The sequence below is a fragment of the Sycon ciliatum genome, chromosome 12, assembly GCF_964019385.1.
Source record: "Sycon ciliatum chromosome 12, ocSycCili1.1, whole genome shotgun sequence".
NCBI lineage: Eukaryota > Metazoa > Porifera > Calcarea > Leucosolenida > Sycettidae > Sycon > Sycon ciliatum.
The window spans coordinates 7,055,430-7,075,688 of NC_088654.1; the positions used below are offsets into that span (position 1 = coordinate 7,055,430).

Here is a 20,259-nt window from a genome sequence, read left to right on the forward strand (position 1 = left end):
GTGACCTTGGAAGGCCAGAAGTCTGCGGTCGTTACCTTGCTGAAATTAACTTTCTCTTTGCATTCGAGGGTAATACGACACCGTCTACCACCTTGATGACCTAGGCAAAAAGCATAGGAATGTTATAATTTTTTCATTTCTCCAATCTTTAAGACATACCTATAAGATTCAAACCCGCACTATCGCCCTGTATGCATTCCCCCGATACACTTCGCATACATACTCATTCTTCAAAGTTGCTTCACGTTATGATCTTGCATTTGAAAGCCCTATTTGAATATTGTGGTTAGCTGTCTTTGATGGTACGATATGGGACAGGTACGGAATAGCGCCAGGCATGGCGCCGATGGGCGACGGCACAATTCAAACAAACAAACACACACCTTGATGGCATGGTACGGGACAGGTACGGGATAGCGCCAGGCATGCCAATGGCACGAACAAACAAACAAACACGGAATTAAAGCTGTGTGGACCCTGGCTAGCGCCAGACGTTGCTGAAGTAACATCTTTTGCATAGCTACGAGAATTACTGTAAATATACCAATTTTCGGCAGCTATTTAATTTCGGCTATATTCGGCACCGACCCAAAACGCCTAAATTAAAACGCCGATGAAATTTTTCACAGCATCTGTCGCACTATACCATGCCCTCTACCCCATGCCGAAAATAAATCGCCGCCGAATTGTCAAAAATCGTGAAGTGCCGAAATTTTGCAGCGCCGAAATTTTGTATATTTACAGTATTATTATTATTTTGCTTGTTCGCGTTGGCAACAACCTGCAAAAAAGAAGGTATATAGCCCTCGCTTAAGCTTCCGTAAAAAAGGCTCATCCTAAGACTGTCATCACACCATGGTACAAAGCGCTGCGTCTACGTCCACGTAAGGAGTTTTTTGGTCGGTTGTCATGATGATCCGTATACGGGGTGAAAACGGGAGCAGAGGAAACGGGAGACGTATACGTGGTATGGAGAGGGGGGGGGGGGGTATACGATTTTTTGTATGAACGTGCGTATCTCCCCCAGCCTTTTTCTGAGCGACCCTGTACTTCGATGTACGCGGGTTCAAATTTCTCCAAAAACCTGACTGCGTGTACGCGTCAAGAACTGTGCTTGTCTGATGACACGACCATCCGTTTTGGTTTTTTCACCATAGACGTAGACGTAAACGGGAGTCGGAGAACGTGGTGTGATGACGGCCTAAGGCTGTCATCATACCATGCTACAAAGCGCTGCGTCTACGTCCACGTAAGGAGTTTTTGGTCGGTTGTCATGATGATCCGTATACGGGGTGAAAACGGGAGCAGAGGAAACGGGAGACGTGGACGTGGTATGGAGAGGGGGGGGGGGGGTATACGGCTTTTTGTATGAACGTGCGTATGTCCCCCAGCCTTTTTTTCCGAGCTACCCTGTACTTTGATGTACGTGGGTTCAAATTTCTCCAAAACCGGACTGCGTGTACGCGTCAAGAACTGTGCCTGTCTGATGACACGACCACCCGTTTTGGTTTTTTCACCATAGACGTAGACGTAAACGGGAGTTGGAGAACGTGGTGTGATGACGGCCTAAGCGAGAGGGCTAGAGGAAAAGATGACGATGGTAAAAATTATCTTTGATTCTCAAGTACGCGCGCACCGACGATTTTTTAAATTTCTATGCATGCATATGCGCGCAGGAAAACGGTCAATGCGAAAGGCATGAATCAGGGAGTAGTAAAATACCGGTATTTTACTACTCCCCGGCCTGAATTATTATGAACATGTGACGTCATGACCATGTACATAATGTGTGACCCTATCTTAAATAAAATAAAAAATCGCTCGCTCGCACCGATTTTCACAGGCTCATGACCAGAGAATCAACTTTATTTTTTACCATGGACTTATGAATAATAATAATAATTTCCCCTCAAACCAGTTAATGATAATAATAATAAAAATAATAATAATATGCATTCTCGTGTTCACATGGATTAATCCAAATGTTTGCATACGCTGAACGAACAAATAATATCCGGGCGGATCTGCAAGCCAAATGGGCAGCCACAAAAACCATGACGCCGGTATTGATTTAGGCTATTAAAGGCCTGTGGAGAATCCATAAATACAAATACAAATACATTGGCAAATAGATACTGTGACGTTAACTTAGATGCAATAGAAGAATTATCCGATGATTATATTTCTCCAGTTCACCAAAGGTTGGTCAGAGAGATGCCAAATATGATGGGTATAAAGTTATGGTACAGTATAATTATGTTTAAGATAATAATAGTGTAGTATTCCAGTTTGTCAAATTCATAATGATGTGCTAATATCATTACGATTTTTTAAAATTTAAGTTCTATAGTATCCTTTACAGACAGGAGAACGAGCAGTTGCGGTTTCGTAACCCTGAGTTTCACGAAATTAATCGTTTATCAGACGAAAATTGGAACAATAGTATTCCATATAATCTATCCTATATAATATTATTTTGACAGTTTAAGAGATAGAACAGGTGTCGTGTTGTCTCTGGTTACTCAAAGGACATGACCGATGATAGTGTCAGCCGGAGCCTGGATGCAGCTGCTCTTGTTGAATCCTGACCACCTATTGTCCAGTGCCTTCGTGATCTCGGCAGCTATGTCCGCGATAGAAAACAATGGGGTAACATCTGCTCAGCCATTTAGTCTTGTACTGCTCTTCTTAAATTTGACCTCTATTACAAGACTCTCCCTTTCTTTTTCATTTCGTTTTCCCACTCTCACACACACCTGCTCACAGTCAATTCTGCCGTCGTGAGTTCCATTCGGGACGGATACGAGAATAATAATATTGCCCAGTGTTCAGTGTGATTATACACCCGGTTGTGGAGATTTGGGCTGCACTGGCGGAAATGCTAGACAGGGCCGCGCACTTGAAGGTAACTGAGGTTTAGACACGGTCTGATGCTGTCGAGTGCTGTTATCGACCTGCTGCCGAGCGGGAGGAGAAGTCTGCACAGCGCCACTGCGATTGGGGCTGCTTTTAGGGAAGTTACGATACGTATTTCTAACACCAGCGTCACTTGAATCTCCACTGCACTGATATACATTCTCTGCAACCGCATTGCCGCCACTTGCAACTTCACCATATTGATATACATTCTCTGTGGTCACATTTCTAGCAATGGTATCACGTGCACCTTCATCACACTGATATACATTCTCTGCAACCGCATTGCCGCCACTTGCAACTTCACCATATTGATATACATTCTCTGTGGTCACATTTCTAGCAATGGTATCACGTGCACCTTCATCACACTGATATACATTCTCTGCAACCGCATTGCTGCCACTTGCAACTTCACCATATTGATAATATACATTCTCTGTGGTCACATTTCTAGCAATGGTATCACTTGCACCTTCATCACACTTATATTCATTCTCTGCAATTGCTTTGCTGCCACTTGTAATTTCACCATAATATTGATATTCATTCTCTGCAATCGCATTTCTAGCAATGGGATCACTTGCACCTTCATAACACTTATATTCATTCTCTGTAATGGTGTTGCTGTCTCTTGCAACTTCACCACATTGATATACATTCTCTGCAACGTTGTTGCTGTAACTTGCAACTTCACCACATTGATATACATTCTCTGCAACGTTGTCGCTGTAACTTGCAACTTCACCACATTGATATATATTCTCTGTAATCCCGTGTCCATCAATGGTATTACTCGCACCTGCACCGCTGCTGTCGTTGACGCACGTGTCATACACATCACTGCCATCACCACTCTCATTGCCGTAGATGTCAGCGTCGATGACATTGCCATCCACATCACGGTCATCACCACTCTCATTGCCGTAGATGTCAGCGTCGATGACATTGCCATCCACATCACTGCCATCACCACTCTCATTGCCGTAGATGTCAGCGTCGATGACATTGCCATCCACATCACTGTCATCACCACTCTCATTGCCGTAGATGTCAGCGTCGTGCTTACTGTCACCGCTGAGGCTGCATGGAGTCTCCTCAGTGTCTCCAGTTACAAGTTTGGGTCGGCCAGTGGTTTGTTCGCTAGAATTGCAGCTAGTGAAAGTCGCTACACTGGCCGGGGAACGATTGTCATGGGAATCATCATGTATCGCCTCGGCTGATAGACTTTCACTAGTACTAGCACTCGTGTGGTCAGAACGAGCGCTTTTCTTTAAGGCTAGCCCGAGCACACGCTGGTACATGCTAGCTTTGTTGGCTTTGGGTGAGCCGCGGCATGCTGTGTTGCTCTTCGTTGCCGCCGTGGAGAAATTGATGACGTACTGGTTGCTGTTGGCCTTGTCCGGTGCACCAGAATCTCTCTTTGCCAATTCAAGGCTGTAAACTGTATTGGAGTACACGTTGCCCGCGTCATTCCCCAAAATGTGACGAGAGGCTGCAGGGAGAAGAAGAGCAACAGGCCAAAAATACCCGATGTTGGATGTTTTGTTACGACGTACTGTCCTGTCCATCTTTACCTCTACGGTGTTTGTACACATGCATTCTTTTGAGAGTTTTTTTCTCCTTTCGTTTGAAGATAGAATCAGCAGAATCAACGAAGCGGACATTGGACGTGGTAATCAACAAAAGATAATATGGGTAACGAAAATTTCCTAACAACTTGTCTAGAGACATTCATCAGGGAAATATGTCTCCATAATGAAATCTAGTAATAAACAACAATAATATACGTGGAAGAGTACGAAATGCATTTTATTATCCACATTTTATTGTGTTCATTACTACGTCCAATGTCCACTTCTCTGGTTCTGCTTTCTGCCATAATAAAGTTAGTGTCTCACCGCGTCTCTTATCTGTAAAGATAGAACCTTGCTCAGTTTTTTCTACTTTGTGTATTCTAAAATGCCACTTGGCTCTTGGCTACTTAACAATCTAACATGGTGCAGTGAACAGGGTAGAGCAGAAAAACGCAGCAGGTTTAGCCGGTCTTCTTTCCGAGCTGCAAAGTTCGCCACTAGCTAACAAAATTAATGTTGAATAGCTTGATGAAACAAAAGTGAAGTAGACTGAAAAACTGAATTTCACCTGGGTGACCACCAGAAATCAAATCAGTGATCTGGGCTAGAGGAGAGCCATGCTTTGACCATACTGCTATGTGCAGTCATCATCCGAGCAAACACCATACAAAGTTGTCTTGAGGCTTCAAAACCATCTAAAATGCGCAGGTGGTATGTCGGCGACCTAGACGTTTACAATGCTTTCCCACAGCATACAACACATGTCAGCATTAGCCTGTGGCGGGCTGAAGCTGATGTTTCTACAAGGTGAAGTACTGGCTCGCTGTTCGTACTGCAAACCTCTACGCATGCCTTGACCCCTGCCTCATTGACGAGTGACTTAAAAAAAATGCTGCAACGTTCAGGTTGAACATACCTTCTTTTGCAATGCTGCCATGGCTGTTTGTTTGTTTTTATTTTACTTCACCAGATACACAGGCATGCCTGCCTTCTCCTCTAACTATACGGCTAGACTCTCAATAAAAGATGAAGAAGATTAAAGCAAACATGTGACTGCATGTTTTGTTTTCTTTTTTTTGTTTTTTAATTTTACAAAGACCAGTTATATGCCAAACATGAAATGCAGCTAGGGGAAGTACGCACAACCTGAATCGTGGCAGTGGTGGTGAGGTTTAGGGAGCTCCGCCGACCTAGGGTCTGCATCTTCGCTCCAAATCTCCAGTGTGAACATGCTTTCGAAATCAGTTTCCAACGTTTCTGAATACCAGTCGCTTTGTGCTTGGACTGGGGAATTCCCCACGGCCGAAACAAACTGTGCTACAAACATGGGAGTCAATCGTACAGGCTCATTTTCACATACAGTAAAACCTGGTTTAAGCAACAACTCCACTGTGCAAGCAAAAGCCAGGTAGTCTTTAGAACCAGATCCCATACAGTCGTGGCGTATCGGATCGTGTAGATACATGTGTATGACGTGCTATGGGTTTGGCGTGTGTGTGTGTGTGTGTGTTTTGTGCTCCTTGGGAGCAGGTTACACTTTCTGAGCTCCGTGTTCTTGGCTTTCTCCCAAGTTTTCTGCCTGCCCAGGGCGACTCTGGCGTAGCCAGAGTCGACCCTGGAGCACCCTCGCACACTGCCAAGGTAGTGCTGCATGATTGGAGCGCGGAATCGCGATGTAGCCTGCAGGACAATTTACTTTGATATTGTCACTGCTGTGTCGGCCGTGGTCCACCACTCGCAGTGGAGTAGCTGTCCCTCGAGTGCTGTGAAGAATCCAAGCTCGAAGAATGCAGTGGTGGGAATTGCGGATTGGCTGGTGGAGTGCTGGAACAACTCGTTGTTTTCAGTGGAGTGGACGAGCGAGTGCGGAGAGGAAGGTCCCAATGGCGGAATGGTGGGAATTGAAACTTCAATCTTTCGTCGTCATGAGTGCACTGGTCAAGCGTTGTGGAAGTCTGTCGGATTTGTGAGGCCTTGCCCTGCCGCTTACATCGTCAACGTGGAAGAACTGCTAGTGGAGTCCTGGTGGGATTTCGGATGCCCACACTCCTTTTGCTTGGTGGATTCTTTCGTGGACAGTGTTTTTTCGTGACGTGAAATTTTGAATTTTTTTTTCCCTTCCTGTTCATTTTCAGTCGTTGGCACTGTAGCTGTCAGGTTGTTGTTACAGTACAGCAGTCGTCCGTTCTGCTCCATTGTTTCATCTGTTTTGCCAGTTCTGCTAGCTGATTCTATTTATTAGCCACTGCCCCTCATAGTGCTCATGCTTGGGTGGAGGGCGGCGTGACCCGTTTAGGGTAGCTGTATCATAGTAGTAGTAGTAGTGTGTGTGTGTGTGTGTGTGTGTCTGTGTATGTGTGTGTGGTGTGTGTGTGTTTGGCGCGCGCGCGCGCGTGTGTGTGTGTTTAGGTGCGATAATGCGGGAGTGTGGAGAGTGTGAGAACGAGAGGCTGTGTGTATGTGTGTGTGGTGCATGTGTGTGTTTGGTGCGTGTGTGTGTGTGTGTGTGCGTGCGCGTGTGTTTAGGTGTGATAATGCGGGAGTGTGGAGTGTGTGAGAACGAGAGGCTGTGTGTGGATGAGTGTGCGTGTTCATGTTTCACCCAGCACCTGAGATGTTGATTCTGGCACGTCAGAGCGTACTGCCTCTGGGAGGTGTTGAATGATTATCATATTGTCTGCACTGAATTATTCTATCTCCTCTGCTTGGCTTCATATACCTGCGTTTTCTAATCTCCTTATGTTGTCTGATGATTGGTTTTTGCCATGAAATTCTGAGTTACAACAAAAACAACCCTATATACTTCCTTTTGTGTACCTCTTGCGTACTATGCTCTGCCCATTCCGGGCATTTGAGCACTATTGCAGGTTAAGGCGCACACCCTCTGTGTATGATTGTACTTCCATGTACTCATATTGAGAGGCGCGGAGCATAGAATACTTTCGTGCAGGCTAAGAACACCTCATCCTGCACTGTCATTTGTCACTTCTGTTGACTGCATAAAAACTTGCTTCGGAGCCCACCTCAACCCTGTTGCAGTCAGCCCTGCAAGCCAAGTTGGCACTTTAGGCTAGTTTTGGTCGTTGTGTGCAGGTCCGATATGGCACTTGGTACACTAAAAGTCGGTCACTGGTGTGATTCACACTTTTAGATTTGCTCCATGATGCAGTCATTTACGCTTTGCACTGCCGCCATTCACAACTTTTAGATTTGCGCCATGCTGCAGCAATTTACACTTTGTTTTTGTATAAAAACCAATACTGATCCAGATTTCTCAGTACTGTTTTCTGATGATCGCTTAGTGCGTGAAACTCGGGGTAAAAACACTTTCTCTGTCCTCCTATTGTTTGAACCAGCTCTACCTCTCGGTTTTGAGCACTCTCTTGGACAGTCTGGAACCTCTCTGTTTTAATTGTTCATATTTTAAAAGTTGCAAGGCATGCTCGATAGTAAGTCGCACCCGCTTTATATTGGCCCTGACGTTTACGGTGAAGAAAGTGTAAGACGTCTATTCTGGAAAATATGGCACCTTCCAACCAACTGCACCTGTTGGCTGTACTCACACGACACACTTTACGAAGTTGGCACAACGTGAGTCATCGCAAGCGAGCAACATGCATACATGCCAGCCTGGAGGCTTGAGTTCCCTGGACGAGGAGGCTGAACTCCCTTGATTTTCAACACTTTTCCTCAACACAAATTTTTTTAGCGCACCCATCATTAGCAGATGTATTTTTCATGACTGCCGTTATAACGTTAAAGCAAAGGGCGCCTCATTGCATTGAGCTGTAACTGTACAAATAAATTATCTGTGGACTACCATTATACCGGTGATCCATTGCAGTTCCATAACGTATACTATGTGCTACTACGGGCTGTGTGTAATTACAACCGATCTACATGTACAAGATCGAGGAAACACTGAGAAAGCGTCATAAAAAGGAGAACTTCGATTTCAAAAGTTCCAACTCAATCCTGGACTTTTGCAGGACATCTCCGGCCCCCGTCACAAACTCCCTATTCCCTGAACTGTTCCGGCGAAACCCTGGACTAGGCATTTCCCAAATCGGTCGGCCGAAAAATTCGCCGAAACTGTGGTCTTGAGGAAATCACCGATCTTTTCGCCGAATATACAATTTCCCCACTGAATTTGCCGATAATCGATGTTTTGTTGCCTCTACAACATGCAAATACAATTTCTGTTGCTATAATACTGCAACAGGTGACTGCTACTTAAGTCATTTCCGAAATCGGCCAACAGGAAAAGACGTCGAAATCAATGGCTGTGAAGAAATCGCCGATAATTGCGCCGAATTTACAAATTCCGCACTGGATTCGCAGAAAATCGATGTTTTAATGCCTCTAAAGCATGCAGGTAAATGTACACTGCATTGCGAGCGGTGACTTCAACTACTGCTTTGAGTCGAATTCTGACTTTCGGGCTCATAATATGGCTGAATTTGGACATTCTCTTAGCCGATTGAAAAGCCGATTAGGCGAAAAATCTGGCCGATTTGGGAAATGCCTACCCTGGACGGTTGGCATGTATAAAAATACCATATGACTAACTGTGACTACACTAGATGAATGAAAGAACGTACACATCTGTGTGTCCAGGCAAAATATGTACTTCAATGTGTGCAGCCTGCGGAGGAAGGTTTCTGAGGTCCAGGAGTATGTGTCCTCCAGAGGTATACATCTTCTTGGAATCGCGGAAACTTGGTTGAAGCCGGATATCAGTGATGGTGAAGTAGCTATACCACATTTCAAATTGTTTCGCAAGGACAGGCCAGATCGTCCTGGTGGTGGAGTAGCTGTATACTGCCACGAGTCTCTGGCTGTTCGTCGCCGCTTCGATCTGGAAACTGAGCTGGAGCTACTATGGCTTGAGGTTATAGCTCCCAGCCATGACTCCCATGTTATTGGTTGCTGCTACCGGCCACCTAACAGCCCAGCTGCCTTCTGAGCATCACTACACTCCATTCAGAAAAAAGATGGACTTCTAGCTGTTGGCCATAAATGGGTCAAACTGTGAGTATTTTAAGATTTTTTTCTGCAATCCCCTATGGACTCTTCCAATTATGTTTCTGAAGCTTTTTTGTCCAAAAAGCAAGCCATAACAAGAATAGGATTTTGGCCAGGTTTTGCCCCGAAAGCACTGAATTGGGAAAACCATAAAAACTCAGGTCGTTTGAACCCGCCTGCGACAGTGCATTGTGCGGTTCGAACTCCAGTTCAGGTACCCGTTTTGGACCCTTTTTTTCAAATTTCAAATTTCGCAGCACTGCACTGTGTACGATGAAATCACGAAAAATCGCCAAATACGGGAGCTGGCCAGAGCCAGGGCCCATCTTTTTATGAATGGACTGTAGAACACAACATCGAGTGAGCTGTGGAAGGCCGGCAAAAGTCTACCACGATTGTCGGCGACTTCAATGTGGACTTTGCCCATGGTCAACCATCTGCAGTACCTCTGTGCTCGATTATCAGCCGCTTCAACCTTTCAAACTATGTAACATCTCACACCTGAGTGACATCCCATTCAGCTAAGCTGCTGAATTTACTCCTTTCATCAGCTCCACCGGTTGGCAACTGTGAAACAGTATACTTAGACATGAGTGACCATTTTGCGATTCTTGCCCGCTTGCATATTAGAGTGCCGAAGCACAGCTCATCAGCACCAACGACCACGCGGCGGTTGCACCTCGTTGACTGGGACCGCTTCAGCAAGGACGTCCAGCGCAATCAGCAGGCATTTCCTGACAATGGCAACTTGGAGGAAATGATTACATCTTTCACTGAGTCTCTTCTATCATCATAAAACCACCATGCGCCTCTAGTTGCTCAGTGTGCCCATCGACGTCTCCCATGCCCATGGCTGACAAATGAACTAGGTGTGGCTGTACGGAAGCGCAATGGCTTACATTGGAAGTTGATGCGGGACCAGGGGGATGCAAGATTACGCGAGGAACATAAATCAGCTCCTTATGTGTCTAGGAAGCTTGACAGGAAACTGCACAACCAGTAGTTTACCACCCAATGCCAAACTACCAACCAGAGGAAACTCTGGAGGGTACTAAATACTGTCACTGGCAGAAGGAAGCAATCGCAAATCCCTCAAGCGCCTTTGCCAGAGCTAAGTCGAGAGTTTGGCGGAGTAGTGAATGATCCAACACGTCCACCCCACCTCCAGCTGCCGTCGGGCTCAAGCCTCCAATGCAGCTTAAATGTATTCCAGCCTGTCACAGTGACAGATGTCGAGTCATGCCTGACATCAGTGGATGCAAGCAAAGCCACGGGCAGTGATAGGATTCCCGGTTTCCTGCTCAAGCAACATGCCTCTGTTCTTGCACCGAATCTCACCAGCATTATAAATTTTTCTCTTAGAACTGGACAGGTTCCGCCAACCTTCAAAGGTCACATGTCAGTTGCCTGTTTAAGAGTGGCGGCCCAACCCTGCCCCAGAACTATCGTCCAGTGTCTCTCTTCCCCATTATCCCCCTTATTCTGGAGACAATGGTTAAGAGACAGCTCACTGCCTATCTGGAGACACACCAGCTATTGCCCGACAGCCAGTTTGCTTATCGCAAGCAACATTCAACTGAGGATGCACTTGTGTTAGCTGTTAATCGATGGTCCACCGCTAGATGCATTAACTGGGACAGTGTTTGTTGATATGTCGAAAGCTTTCAACCGTGTTAAAGGGGAAGTTAAGGCAAAAATTTAAATTTCACCAGTTGTAGTCTTCGGGGTGCTGAGTCGAATGGTCGTGGTCCGAGGAAGCTGAGACGCTCCCTTCCTACTTGAATCCCAATCGAACTCGCGCACTTCCACCGAAACTGGGTGACTGCGCCCTACTAGATGGGGATTTGTATGCAAAATGTCACAAAAAGCGCCATTTCGTTCTTATAAAAGCATGGATGACCGCGATTGGCCCATATGTTGTAGCCTTTTGGACGCTGAGTCGATTGGCTTTGGTCCGAAAAGGCTGCGATGCAGCGTTCCTCCTTTATTCCCAATCGAACATGATTTGAACAAGCGGTCACGTGCTCCTGCGTACGCCAGTCACCTGGTCACCGTGCCTGCAGGGTACAACTCACTAGCCTGTTTGACCTTTTTTGGGTGCAGTCCTGTCACTCGAGTTGAACTCGAGTTGAACCTTGGTGTGAAAGTTGTCGCCTGCTGGCGTGGTGACCAGGTGATTTGGGCACCCAGGAGCACGTGACCGCTTGTTCAACCATGTTCGATTGGGAATAAAGGAGGAACGCTGCATCGCAGCTTTTTCGGACCAAAACCAGTCGACTCAGCGTCCAAAAGACTACAACATACGGGCCAATCGCGGTCATCCGTGCTTTTATAAGAACGAAATGGCGCTTTTAGTGAAATTTTGCATACAAATCCCCATCTAGTAGGGCGCAGTCACCCAGTTTCGGTGGAAGTGCGCGAGTTCGATTGGGATTCAAGTAGGAAGGGAGCGTCTCAGCTTCCTCGGACCAAGACCATTCGACTCAGCACCCCGAAGACTACAACTGGTGAAATTTTAATTTTTGCCTTAACTTCCCCTTTAACCCTTAGCGGTGCATCAGTCATTAACGACTGATATTGTGTACGTACCGTAAAACTGTCGTAACTCCATCGATTTTAGTCCTGTTGCAAATATCGAAATATGTAGATCAAAGAGGAAGCTCCAAGCTTTCCAATGGTGTAATCGCTTTTGCGATAGGAGAAACGATGATAAAGATATGGCGCTCGAAAGTTGGATCGCGGCACTAAATTGTTCAAACGTCTCAAAATCATTTTTTTGCCTCGTGCTTCGGGGATTTCCCGTGGATCACGTGGTGTGCAGCCAGCTGATGACGTGTGGGTGTAATGACGTCGAAACTACTGATTGAGATGCAAAAAAATCCAGAGCTGTGCAAGAAACGACAGCGAAATGGCATTGGGATGAAATTTAGAAGTATTTCTTTCAACACGAGGCCCGACCTATGGCGATTCCCTGCGCTCTGGAGCAGGCTTTGTGGCACCCACGGTGTTGAGCGTGGCCTCATTCTCTTGGCAGCGGAAAGAGCGTTTCAAAGAGCCCTAGACTGTCAAAATCAAGCAAACAGAACGTAAGTTATGGTGGAAATGGTGGAGTGAACTGCAATTGCGCATTTTCACGCGTTCAGTGGCACCTCAAAGGGTTAAGCAAGAACGTCTAGTTACAGTTTTGTTTTCCCTTGGTATAGCTGGAACTGCATTGGAATGGTTCACTGACTACCTCTCAGGGCGTTTCCAGAGTGTCAAAGTTCTGGACTCTGTTAGTGAGGCCGTCAGTTGCTCCCGTGGTGTTCCGCAAGGTAGGGTTCTTGGGCCACTGTTTTTTGTGCTCTACACTAGTGAACTCCACACCATACTGCCACCGTCTGTACAGCACTAACACAGATGACATTGTCATCGACTGCTCCCATTCTGATCCTGCTGTAGTGTGCAGAACCCTCACGCAAGCCATGACAAACATTGCCACCTGGCTGGAGGACATTGGCCTGCTCCTCAACTCTTCCAAGACACAGTTGCTCTTCATCCGGCGACGAGGCCCGGCTGCAATTCAACCGGCGAGAAACTTCGTGTGACCTCTACAGCCCAGTACCTTGGTTTAGCCCTGGATAATGATTTATCCTGGGCTCCACATGTGGAGTATATTGGTCGCAAGACAGTGCGTACAATTGGTCAGCTCTGGAGGCATGGACGAGGACTGAGTTTGCTTGCCCGGCGAACGTGGTTCCTCAGCATGATCCTTTCCCAGCTGTGTTATGGTTCAAACAATTTCTTTTCAGGACTTAGCGCACACCTGCTTGGTCAGCTTGAAAAGATGTTCAAGGCTGGCATCCGTGCCACCTTGCAACAGCGGCTCTTGACTCCAACTGCCCCGCTGCTCTCTCTGCTCAGCATTGTTAGTCTACCACATACATATACACACAAAATTGTCGTATTTGATCATCGATGCATTAACTCCTCCTGTAGCCCCCTTCTTCAACCATTATTCACCCGAACGGCCACAGAGACTGTTCCGGAGGAGCAGCGCACCACACGGGGACAAGTGTCGAACTAGCTTCAAGTTCCCTTTCTTGCCGGACGATCAACCATGATGTTTCGGGGAAGCATTCTCTGGAACGCTCTCCCCTCTGATTTTAGAGTGATAGGTGTCCCTGGTCCCTTCCGGAAAGCTCTTTCTGCCATTGATATACTTACTTTGTGAATATCCTCATTAAACTTTTATTTTCTTCTTTTGGTCCTTTCTGTCGTATATGAGGCATGGGCAGCAAAAACTAGGGTTAGGTGATATTTACTGAAAAAGAGTTTTTGATGGCTTTGAACTGTCCACTAAATGAGTGATCTATGGGCCAAATTTTGGAGCTCTGGGCACCTTCCAAGATGGTAAAAAGAACGCCCGAAATGATGGGTGAAGGTCGACAAAAATGGTCAGCAAAAGGGCAACATGGAACGCAGTTACAGCTAGCTCTAATGGAGTGGCTGAGAATAATTTAGCATATTTATAGGTCTTCAGGGAAGCACAGAGTACTCTAGTTGATAATATACTAACATTGTTCCCTGCACTTGCTGCCATGTTACTTGAAAACTCAATCCCTGTCATGCGCAGGTCTGGTGTTGTATGCAAACTTGTCAGACAGAAAGAAGACAAGCAACTGACATTTTACATGGCTGGGAAGAATCTACAACTTAGTTCACGACTAGATATGCATGCTGGGCCAAGCCAGATACATCCACCAAGCATGTTTTGCTCTCCTACGCACAGCAGCTCATAGATACATGCATTATACTGTGACAAATTCCATGCGCACCGCAAGCGTGCATGTATACTTGCAACAATTGTATTCTATCAAGTAAGGTTTAGTTCATTCAGGGCTGTCTCCGTATCTCCTTATCTAGCTGCGAATAGTCGCCACAGAGTACTGAATCTCGTTCGTCACTCTCATCACTGCTGTCCACGTCCCCACTTCGTGTCACGGAGCTCTCAAACTCATCGTCTGCGCTGCCTCCGCTGATGGCTTGTCATCTGAGCGAAACCTCTTCACTTTCACCTGATTTCTTCTTGCGGGAGACTATCACAGGCAGCTGAGTATCTCTAGAGATCCAGCTGTCAAATATTCTAGTCGCTCGTGCTCCACCAAGAATTTGTGACGGGATCGTTCCGCCAAGACATTATTTTGTTCTGCTCTCTTTTGAGCGCATGATTTGCAGACGCTACCCAGAGCGCAAACGCCTCCATGATGACTGAAAACGCCTACCTGGACGTCCCAAGTGCTTGGCGGATAAACTACAACTGCAATGACAACAAATTATAGTGAAGCCACCAAGAGGAAAGCACTGTCAAAGCGATAGCCCAAGAAGTCTTTCCGCTTTGATCGCGGTGATTAAAAAACGACATCGGTATGGTTTTTCGCAAATATTGGCATTTTGAAAAATTGCCAGGACCCCGGTTCTTGCTGCCGATGCCTCATATTATTATCATTTCTTGTTTTCCCTTGCATGTCATCCCTTCATCATTCTGTGGGAACCTGTGCTATGGGCAGGTGAGAAGGCATCTCTGCCTGTTCATTTGGTGAAGTAAAATAAACAACAACAACAACACGGCTAAGGGACTCCCCCCTCTATGCTTCTCTTGATCTCTTTAATAGTATTCCACTCAGCCTCCGGCAAATCAACCCCAGACGAGATTTCAAAGAAAACATCCTACCACTTGTCATCTCTTCTGTATGTACTTGCTCACATTGCTCAGCACATCTATAGCTCCATTGCGCCCAGCCGATGTGATAAACTCCCTATTGCCATCGCTACTGCCTCAGCAAGCAGCTAAACTTTGATCTCTCTGTATCTGTTCCCCGTGCCTGTAATTATTTTTCTCTTATTGGCCACAGGCCATCGTGGGAATAAAAGATTTCAAATACATACACACACACACACACACACACACAAACACACACACACACACACACACACGCACACACACACACACACACACACACACACACACACACACAGAGAACTGTGAGCAGTATCCAAATTAGACTCGGAGAGTTTTGACCGACCTTTGGTCTATCTTTTCAAAATTCGGAATTTAATACTTACATTTTCCATGTGTACGTCCAGACCTGCTGGATATTCCGTGTATTCCTCGCAGCTTATTGTTTTGAAAACGAATGAAAAAAGTAAACAAAGCCACTACCAGCACAGCAACAAGACTGAGAGAAAGACCCAGAGTTAGGTAGGTATTCGAGCGACTTGCGTTGGCGTCTGTTGCTGAAAGTCAGAATGCAACAGTTCAAGCAGACAAAAGGGCCGATAAGATGAATTCATCACTGACATTCATGCATGAATGAATACCAATCACTCAATGCAAACAAATGTTTCTAGCGCACAACCACCTCTCTGCTTAAACATACAACTACTATCGCAGATGCGCAACCAGCAGTCCCGCACTTCCCATTCTCATACAGTTTCACAGTCACAGCTATACGCGCTCAGGCACACCCCCAGCCACACCCCCAGCCAGTCACCCAACCACCACCCTCCAATCCACTCCCTGCACTGCAAAACACAGACTTGTCATGCTCGTATCAGTCGTTCGTACAATCAGGGAAGGTGCATTTCTTCTTGCCGGTGCCGGTGGTTGTGCTTTGGGAAAGAACGTTTTCGGCATGAAATAGTGCAGATTCATTTATGCTACAACGATGAGTCAACAACCGTGACAAGTGACAATACAACGAACAGCTCCCGGACCTAAAATGTTCAGATCCCGTAGTGTTGTGAACCTTGAACCGAAGAGTTGTGGCCGTGGTTCAAAGAGCCTGCATTGTTCTCCAAAAGAGCAGCGTCCAAAATATGCCATGCTGACACCAAAAATCACTATATGGCAGACTACTGGAGTCGTTATGGAACAGCTTTTAGAGCACTCCCATCAGTCTTCTCCATTTCGCCGACTCTACTCTCCAGATATCTGATAATCATATCAGCCTCGCCGCTGCTGCTTCTTCATCAGTCGCAAACGCTGCAGGGCTCACTCTTGACCAGCCCGCTCGGCCATTTCTTCAGCAGAACACCGGAGTTCTCAGCCCAGACCGAACTCATGAAGGTCAGCCATGGCTGCATCTTCACTCTCACACAGAGTTATGTCTTCGTGGCCGCTTGCACCGACTACTATCGGTCGTCAAATCATTTGAAATAGCATTGACACTATTGATTTCCTGCAGTCCCTTTGACCTGGCTGCATGCTATGGCATTGCAGATTGTGTGGGGCGGCTGCATGACGTCATGGGCGCAACCCCCCCCCCCCATACTTAGTTTTTCGAACGGAAATATCTCAAGAACGCTTTGTTGAAGGCAGGTCGGACCAACAACATTGAACTCAGCGACCCAAACTCTCCGGGTCCTGAAATTTAAATTTTTCTCTGAACTTCCCCATTAAGTGTGCCGATTCATAACATTATGACTTACCTGTGCAATGCGTTTCATTTCCCTGGTAACCAGTTGTACATACACATGCATATGAACCAATGGTATTGTTACATTGAGCGTTGACATGACAACCATGTGTTTTTGCTGTACATTCATTGGTGTCTGATATGGTGATACAGTGGACAACAGAATAGCACAACGTGCTAGTCATTGGGCACTTTCGACTACATGTTTGGACCCAGGTTTTATAATTCTCAAATGAACAGAATGAACGCATTGCGGCCATGTAGACAAACGACTACAGTGACATAAATCGTAAAAGGGGATCACGTGGGAGCCCGTGCACCCTCGCGCGCACGTGGACCTAGCACGGGGTTTACGTCGAGTGCGTCAATTCTGGAATTAGCAATTCTGGAATTACATGTCGCAATTCGGCCCTATCTTCAGAATTGACCAAATTGACGGAATTGCAATTGACGACAGATTTTGTGTAACTGAACGGCGCATCCACCATAAATAATTCGACTGTCGTGGACATGGAAATCCGGTCGCATGTCTAGTGGCCCCAGACCACTGACCATGCAGCCGTGGATAAGCGGTACACACATGCATTTATGCGCTGCAGCGCGCTGGTCGTAGCGGATCAGCATGTGCACTGCACACAGCGTTCTGTATGCGCTGAGTGCACCGGCTCCGGTCAATTGACTGCATTTCTATGTTTCTATGTCTGCTGCAGTAGAATTGACGGAAATGTGTGCAATCGAGCCCGCCCATTGTTACAGAGGCTTACAAAGCAAACGTTTGTGCGAATTTTCGTTTGACCTCACGAAAAGGGAAACTTCATGCGAACGTTCGCAGGTTTGAACGCAACATTTGAAGAAAACGCGAAACAAAACTCGAACTACAGTAAAACCAGGTTTAAGTGACGACTTTGGTAACGGTCTTGCAGACAGAACTGTCATCATGGCATGGACTTACCCTCCACCAGCCGATAGATGCTGTCGCAGTCCGCACAATGGCAGCGGACCGACAGGCATGGCGTGGAGCCCGCCCCACCTAACAGGACTGATTCTCGTGATCCACGTGATTCCGCCAGACATGTTGTATGCATATTCTATTTTATTTTATACTTTGGATAAGTTTTCCATTAGTCCTATTGGTATTGTTGCTAACGGCTTTTGTTGATGTCACTTCTGTCATTTCATTGTATCGTATTACTCTTCAGACATCAATCCTGAATGGCATAAGCGAAAGTGGCACCCCCCCCCCCCCGCCACCTACACGGACATGCTTTTAATGTCGCAGTAATGTAGTTAGTATGTGTTAGCATCCACCGATCACACTGCCATGTTTGCATCTGCTGCGCACCGCTGCATCAGTGCATTGCGCACTGCACTCACACTGCCAGCGCATAGATTTGGGCACGCTTAGCCTGACGTCACACAGCTGCTTCCTTTGAACTTTTGCTCACTGCACTCACACTGCCAGCGCATGGATTCGGGCGCGCTTAGCCTGACATCGTACAACTGCTTCCTTTGAACTTTCTCTTTCTTTCTTGCTGTTGGCTTCACTTCAAAGACTAGTCTAATTAGTGGTGACTTTTAGCTTGTGCCAGCCTCAAATTTTCACCCTCCATCCCTCCCATCTTATCATCTTGCTAATGGTACTAGGGAACATTTACCTCTATCGCTCCTAACTGGTCACTTGCTTCGCTAGTTGCGGCTCTTCACGAGCCAGTTGTTGCCAATTGCATTGGCTTTGCCTTGCAACCCCATTGTGGCACAATGTGGGTTTATTGCGGCTCCTCGCGAGCCAGTTGCTGCCAGTGGCCTGGCATTGCTTTCCAGCTCTTCGAGCTTTTGCATTACAAGACCAGTTACTCGAAGCAGCACACTATATCTCCAAAACAATTCCTTGTTGCCTTGGGCTGAGTATGAGTGTGTGAGGGATATGGTGCTAATAATAATAATAATATATTAAAGTGACCATCCCACGGTGCAAGCAAAAGCGGTCGTTAAAGCCAGGTGGTCTTTAGAACCAGGTCCCATACATTCGAGGCATATCGGATCCTGTACATACATGTACATGTGCATGGTTGTACTTCCATGCACTCGTATTGACAGGCGTGGAGAATAGAAGACTTTCCTACAGGCAAAGCACACCTCATTCAAGTGCATGCAGTGCATCCTGCACTCTCACTTGTCACTTCTGCTGACTGCATGCACTTGCGTCAGAGCGCACTTCAACCCTGTTTGCGTCAACCCTGCCAGTGAAGATGACACTAGGGAGGTTTCGCTCTACGGAATTACGTATGAAAATAACGTATGAACTGCACGGAATTTTCATACGTAAAAATCAGAGCTGTTGGGTTTCGCTCTACGTGATTTCTCCACGACTGCTAAACATGCGTTGTTGCTATGGAGACGCGTTGGCTGCACGTGCCCACCGCATGCACCATGAACCGAAGCCGCGTTCTCCATTATATTATGCACGCGTGGTGTACGGTGTGTGTACCTTGTGTTTCGCTCGGCTTGAATGTTGCCATGGACAAATGCAGAAAATGCGAAAAATATTTCAAAAAGTCCTACGGAGGACCCAACGTAGGAAAGAGCTTTCCTACAGAAATCCTTAGAGAGATTTACGTATGAAAGTTGCCCTCGCTCCCTGGCGCGTACGACATACGGATTTTCATACGTAATTACGTAGAGCGAAACCTCCCTACTTTTGGCTGGTTTGGGCCGCTGTGTGCAGGTCCTATATGGCACTTGGTACACTAAAAGTCGTTTGATGGCCGTGTAAGGTAGGTGGTCGCTGTATCCAGTGCTATTTCTGTATAGAACTGTCTGTGCATGAAAAAAGCGGTCATTAAAAGCAGGTGGTCACTGAAACCAGAGGTTGCTTAAACCAGGTTTTATTGGACTGTACACAAAATTGATGAAACAGTCACGTGTGCAAGTCATAAAATTACGACTTACCTGAGCAATGTGTTCCTTTTCCTTGGTAACCAGTTGAACATGCACATGCATAAGAACCAGGGATGTTGCTACAGTTAGCGTCGGCATGACAACCATGTGTTTTTGCTGCACATTCATTGTTGTCTGATATGGTGATACAGTGGACAACAGAATAGTATTAGGAGCCATTCGTAAACATTATATTTAGAAACAAAAAGTAGTTGTTTAAGGGGGAGGGGGCGCAGGGTGAGCGCCTGTTCGTTTCTCGGAAAACATCGATGCACAGTTTGTATGTGTGGGCACATCCAGCTAGAAAAGAAAAAAATCTATACTATGTGCGGTATGTATGTGTTCGT

The 20,259-nt window shown here is 46.3% G+C and overlaps 1 protein-coding gene across 1 annotated transcript; it reads right to left on the minus strand.

Annotated features, from left to right (window-relative positions):
* Positions 1–1,858: 1,858 nt before the first annotated feature.
* LOC135828219 (uncharacterized) lies at positions 1,859–20,040 on the minus strand. The gene is made up of 4 exons (XM_065340672.1): positions 19,925–20,040; positions 16,989–17,111; positions 15,624–15,794; positions 1,859–4,411 (listed from the first exon to the last, which is right to left on the minus strand). Exon 4 carries the CDS (start codon positions 4,218–4,220, stop codon positions 2,838–2,840), a length of 1,383 nt encoding a protein of 460 aa, XP_065196744.1. The 5' UTR covers positions 4,221–4,411; positions 15,624–15,794; positions 16,989–17,111; positions 19,925–20,040; the 3' UTR covers positions 1,859–2,837.
* Positions 20,041–20,259: the final 219 nt, after the last annotated feature.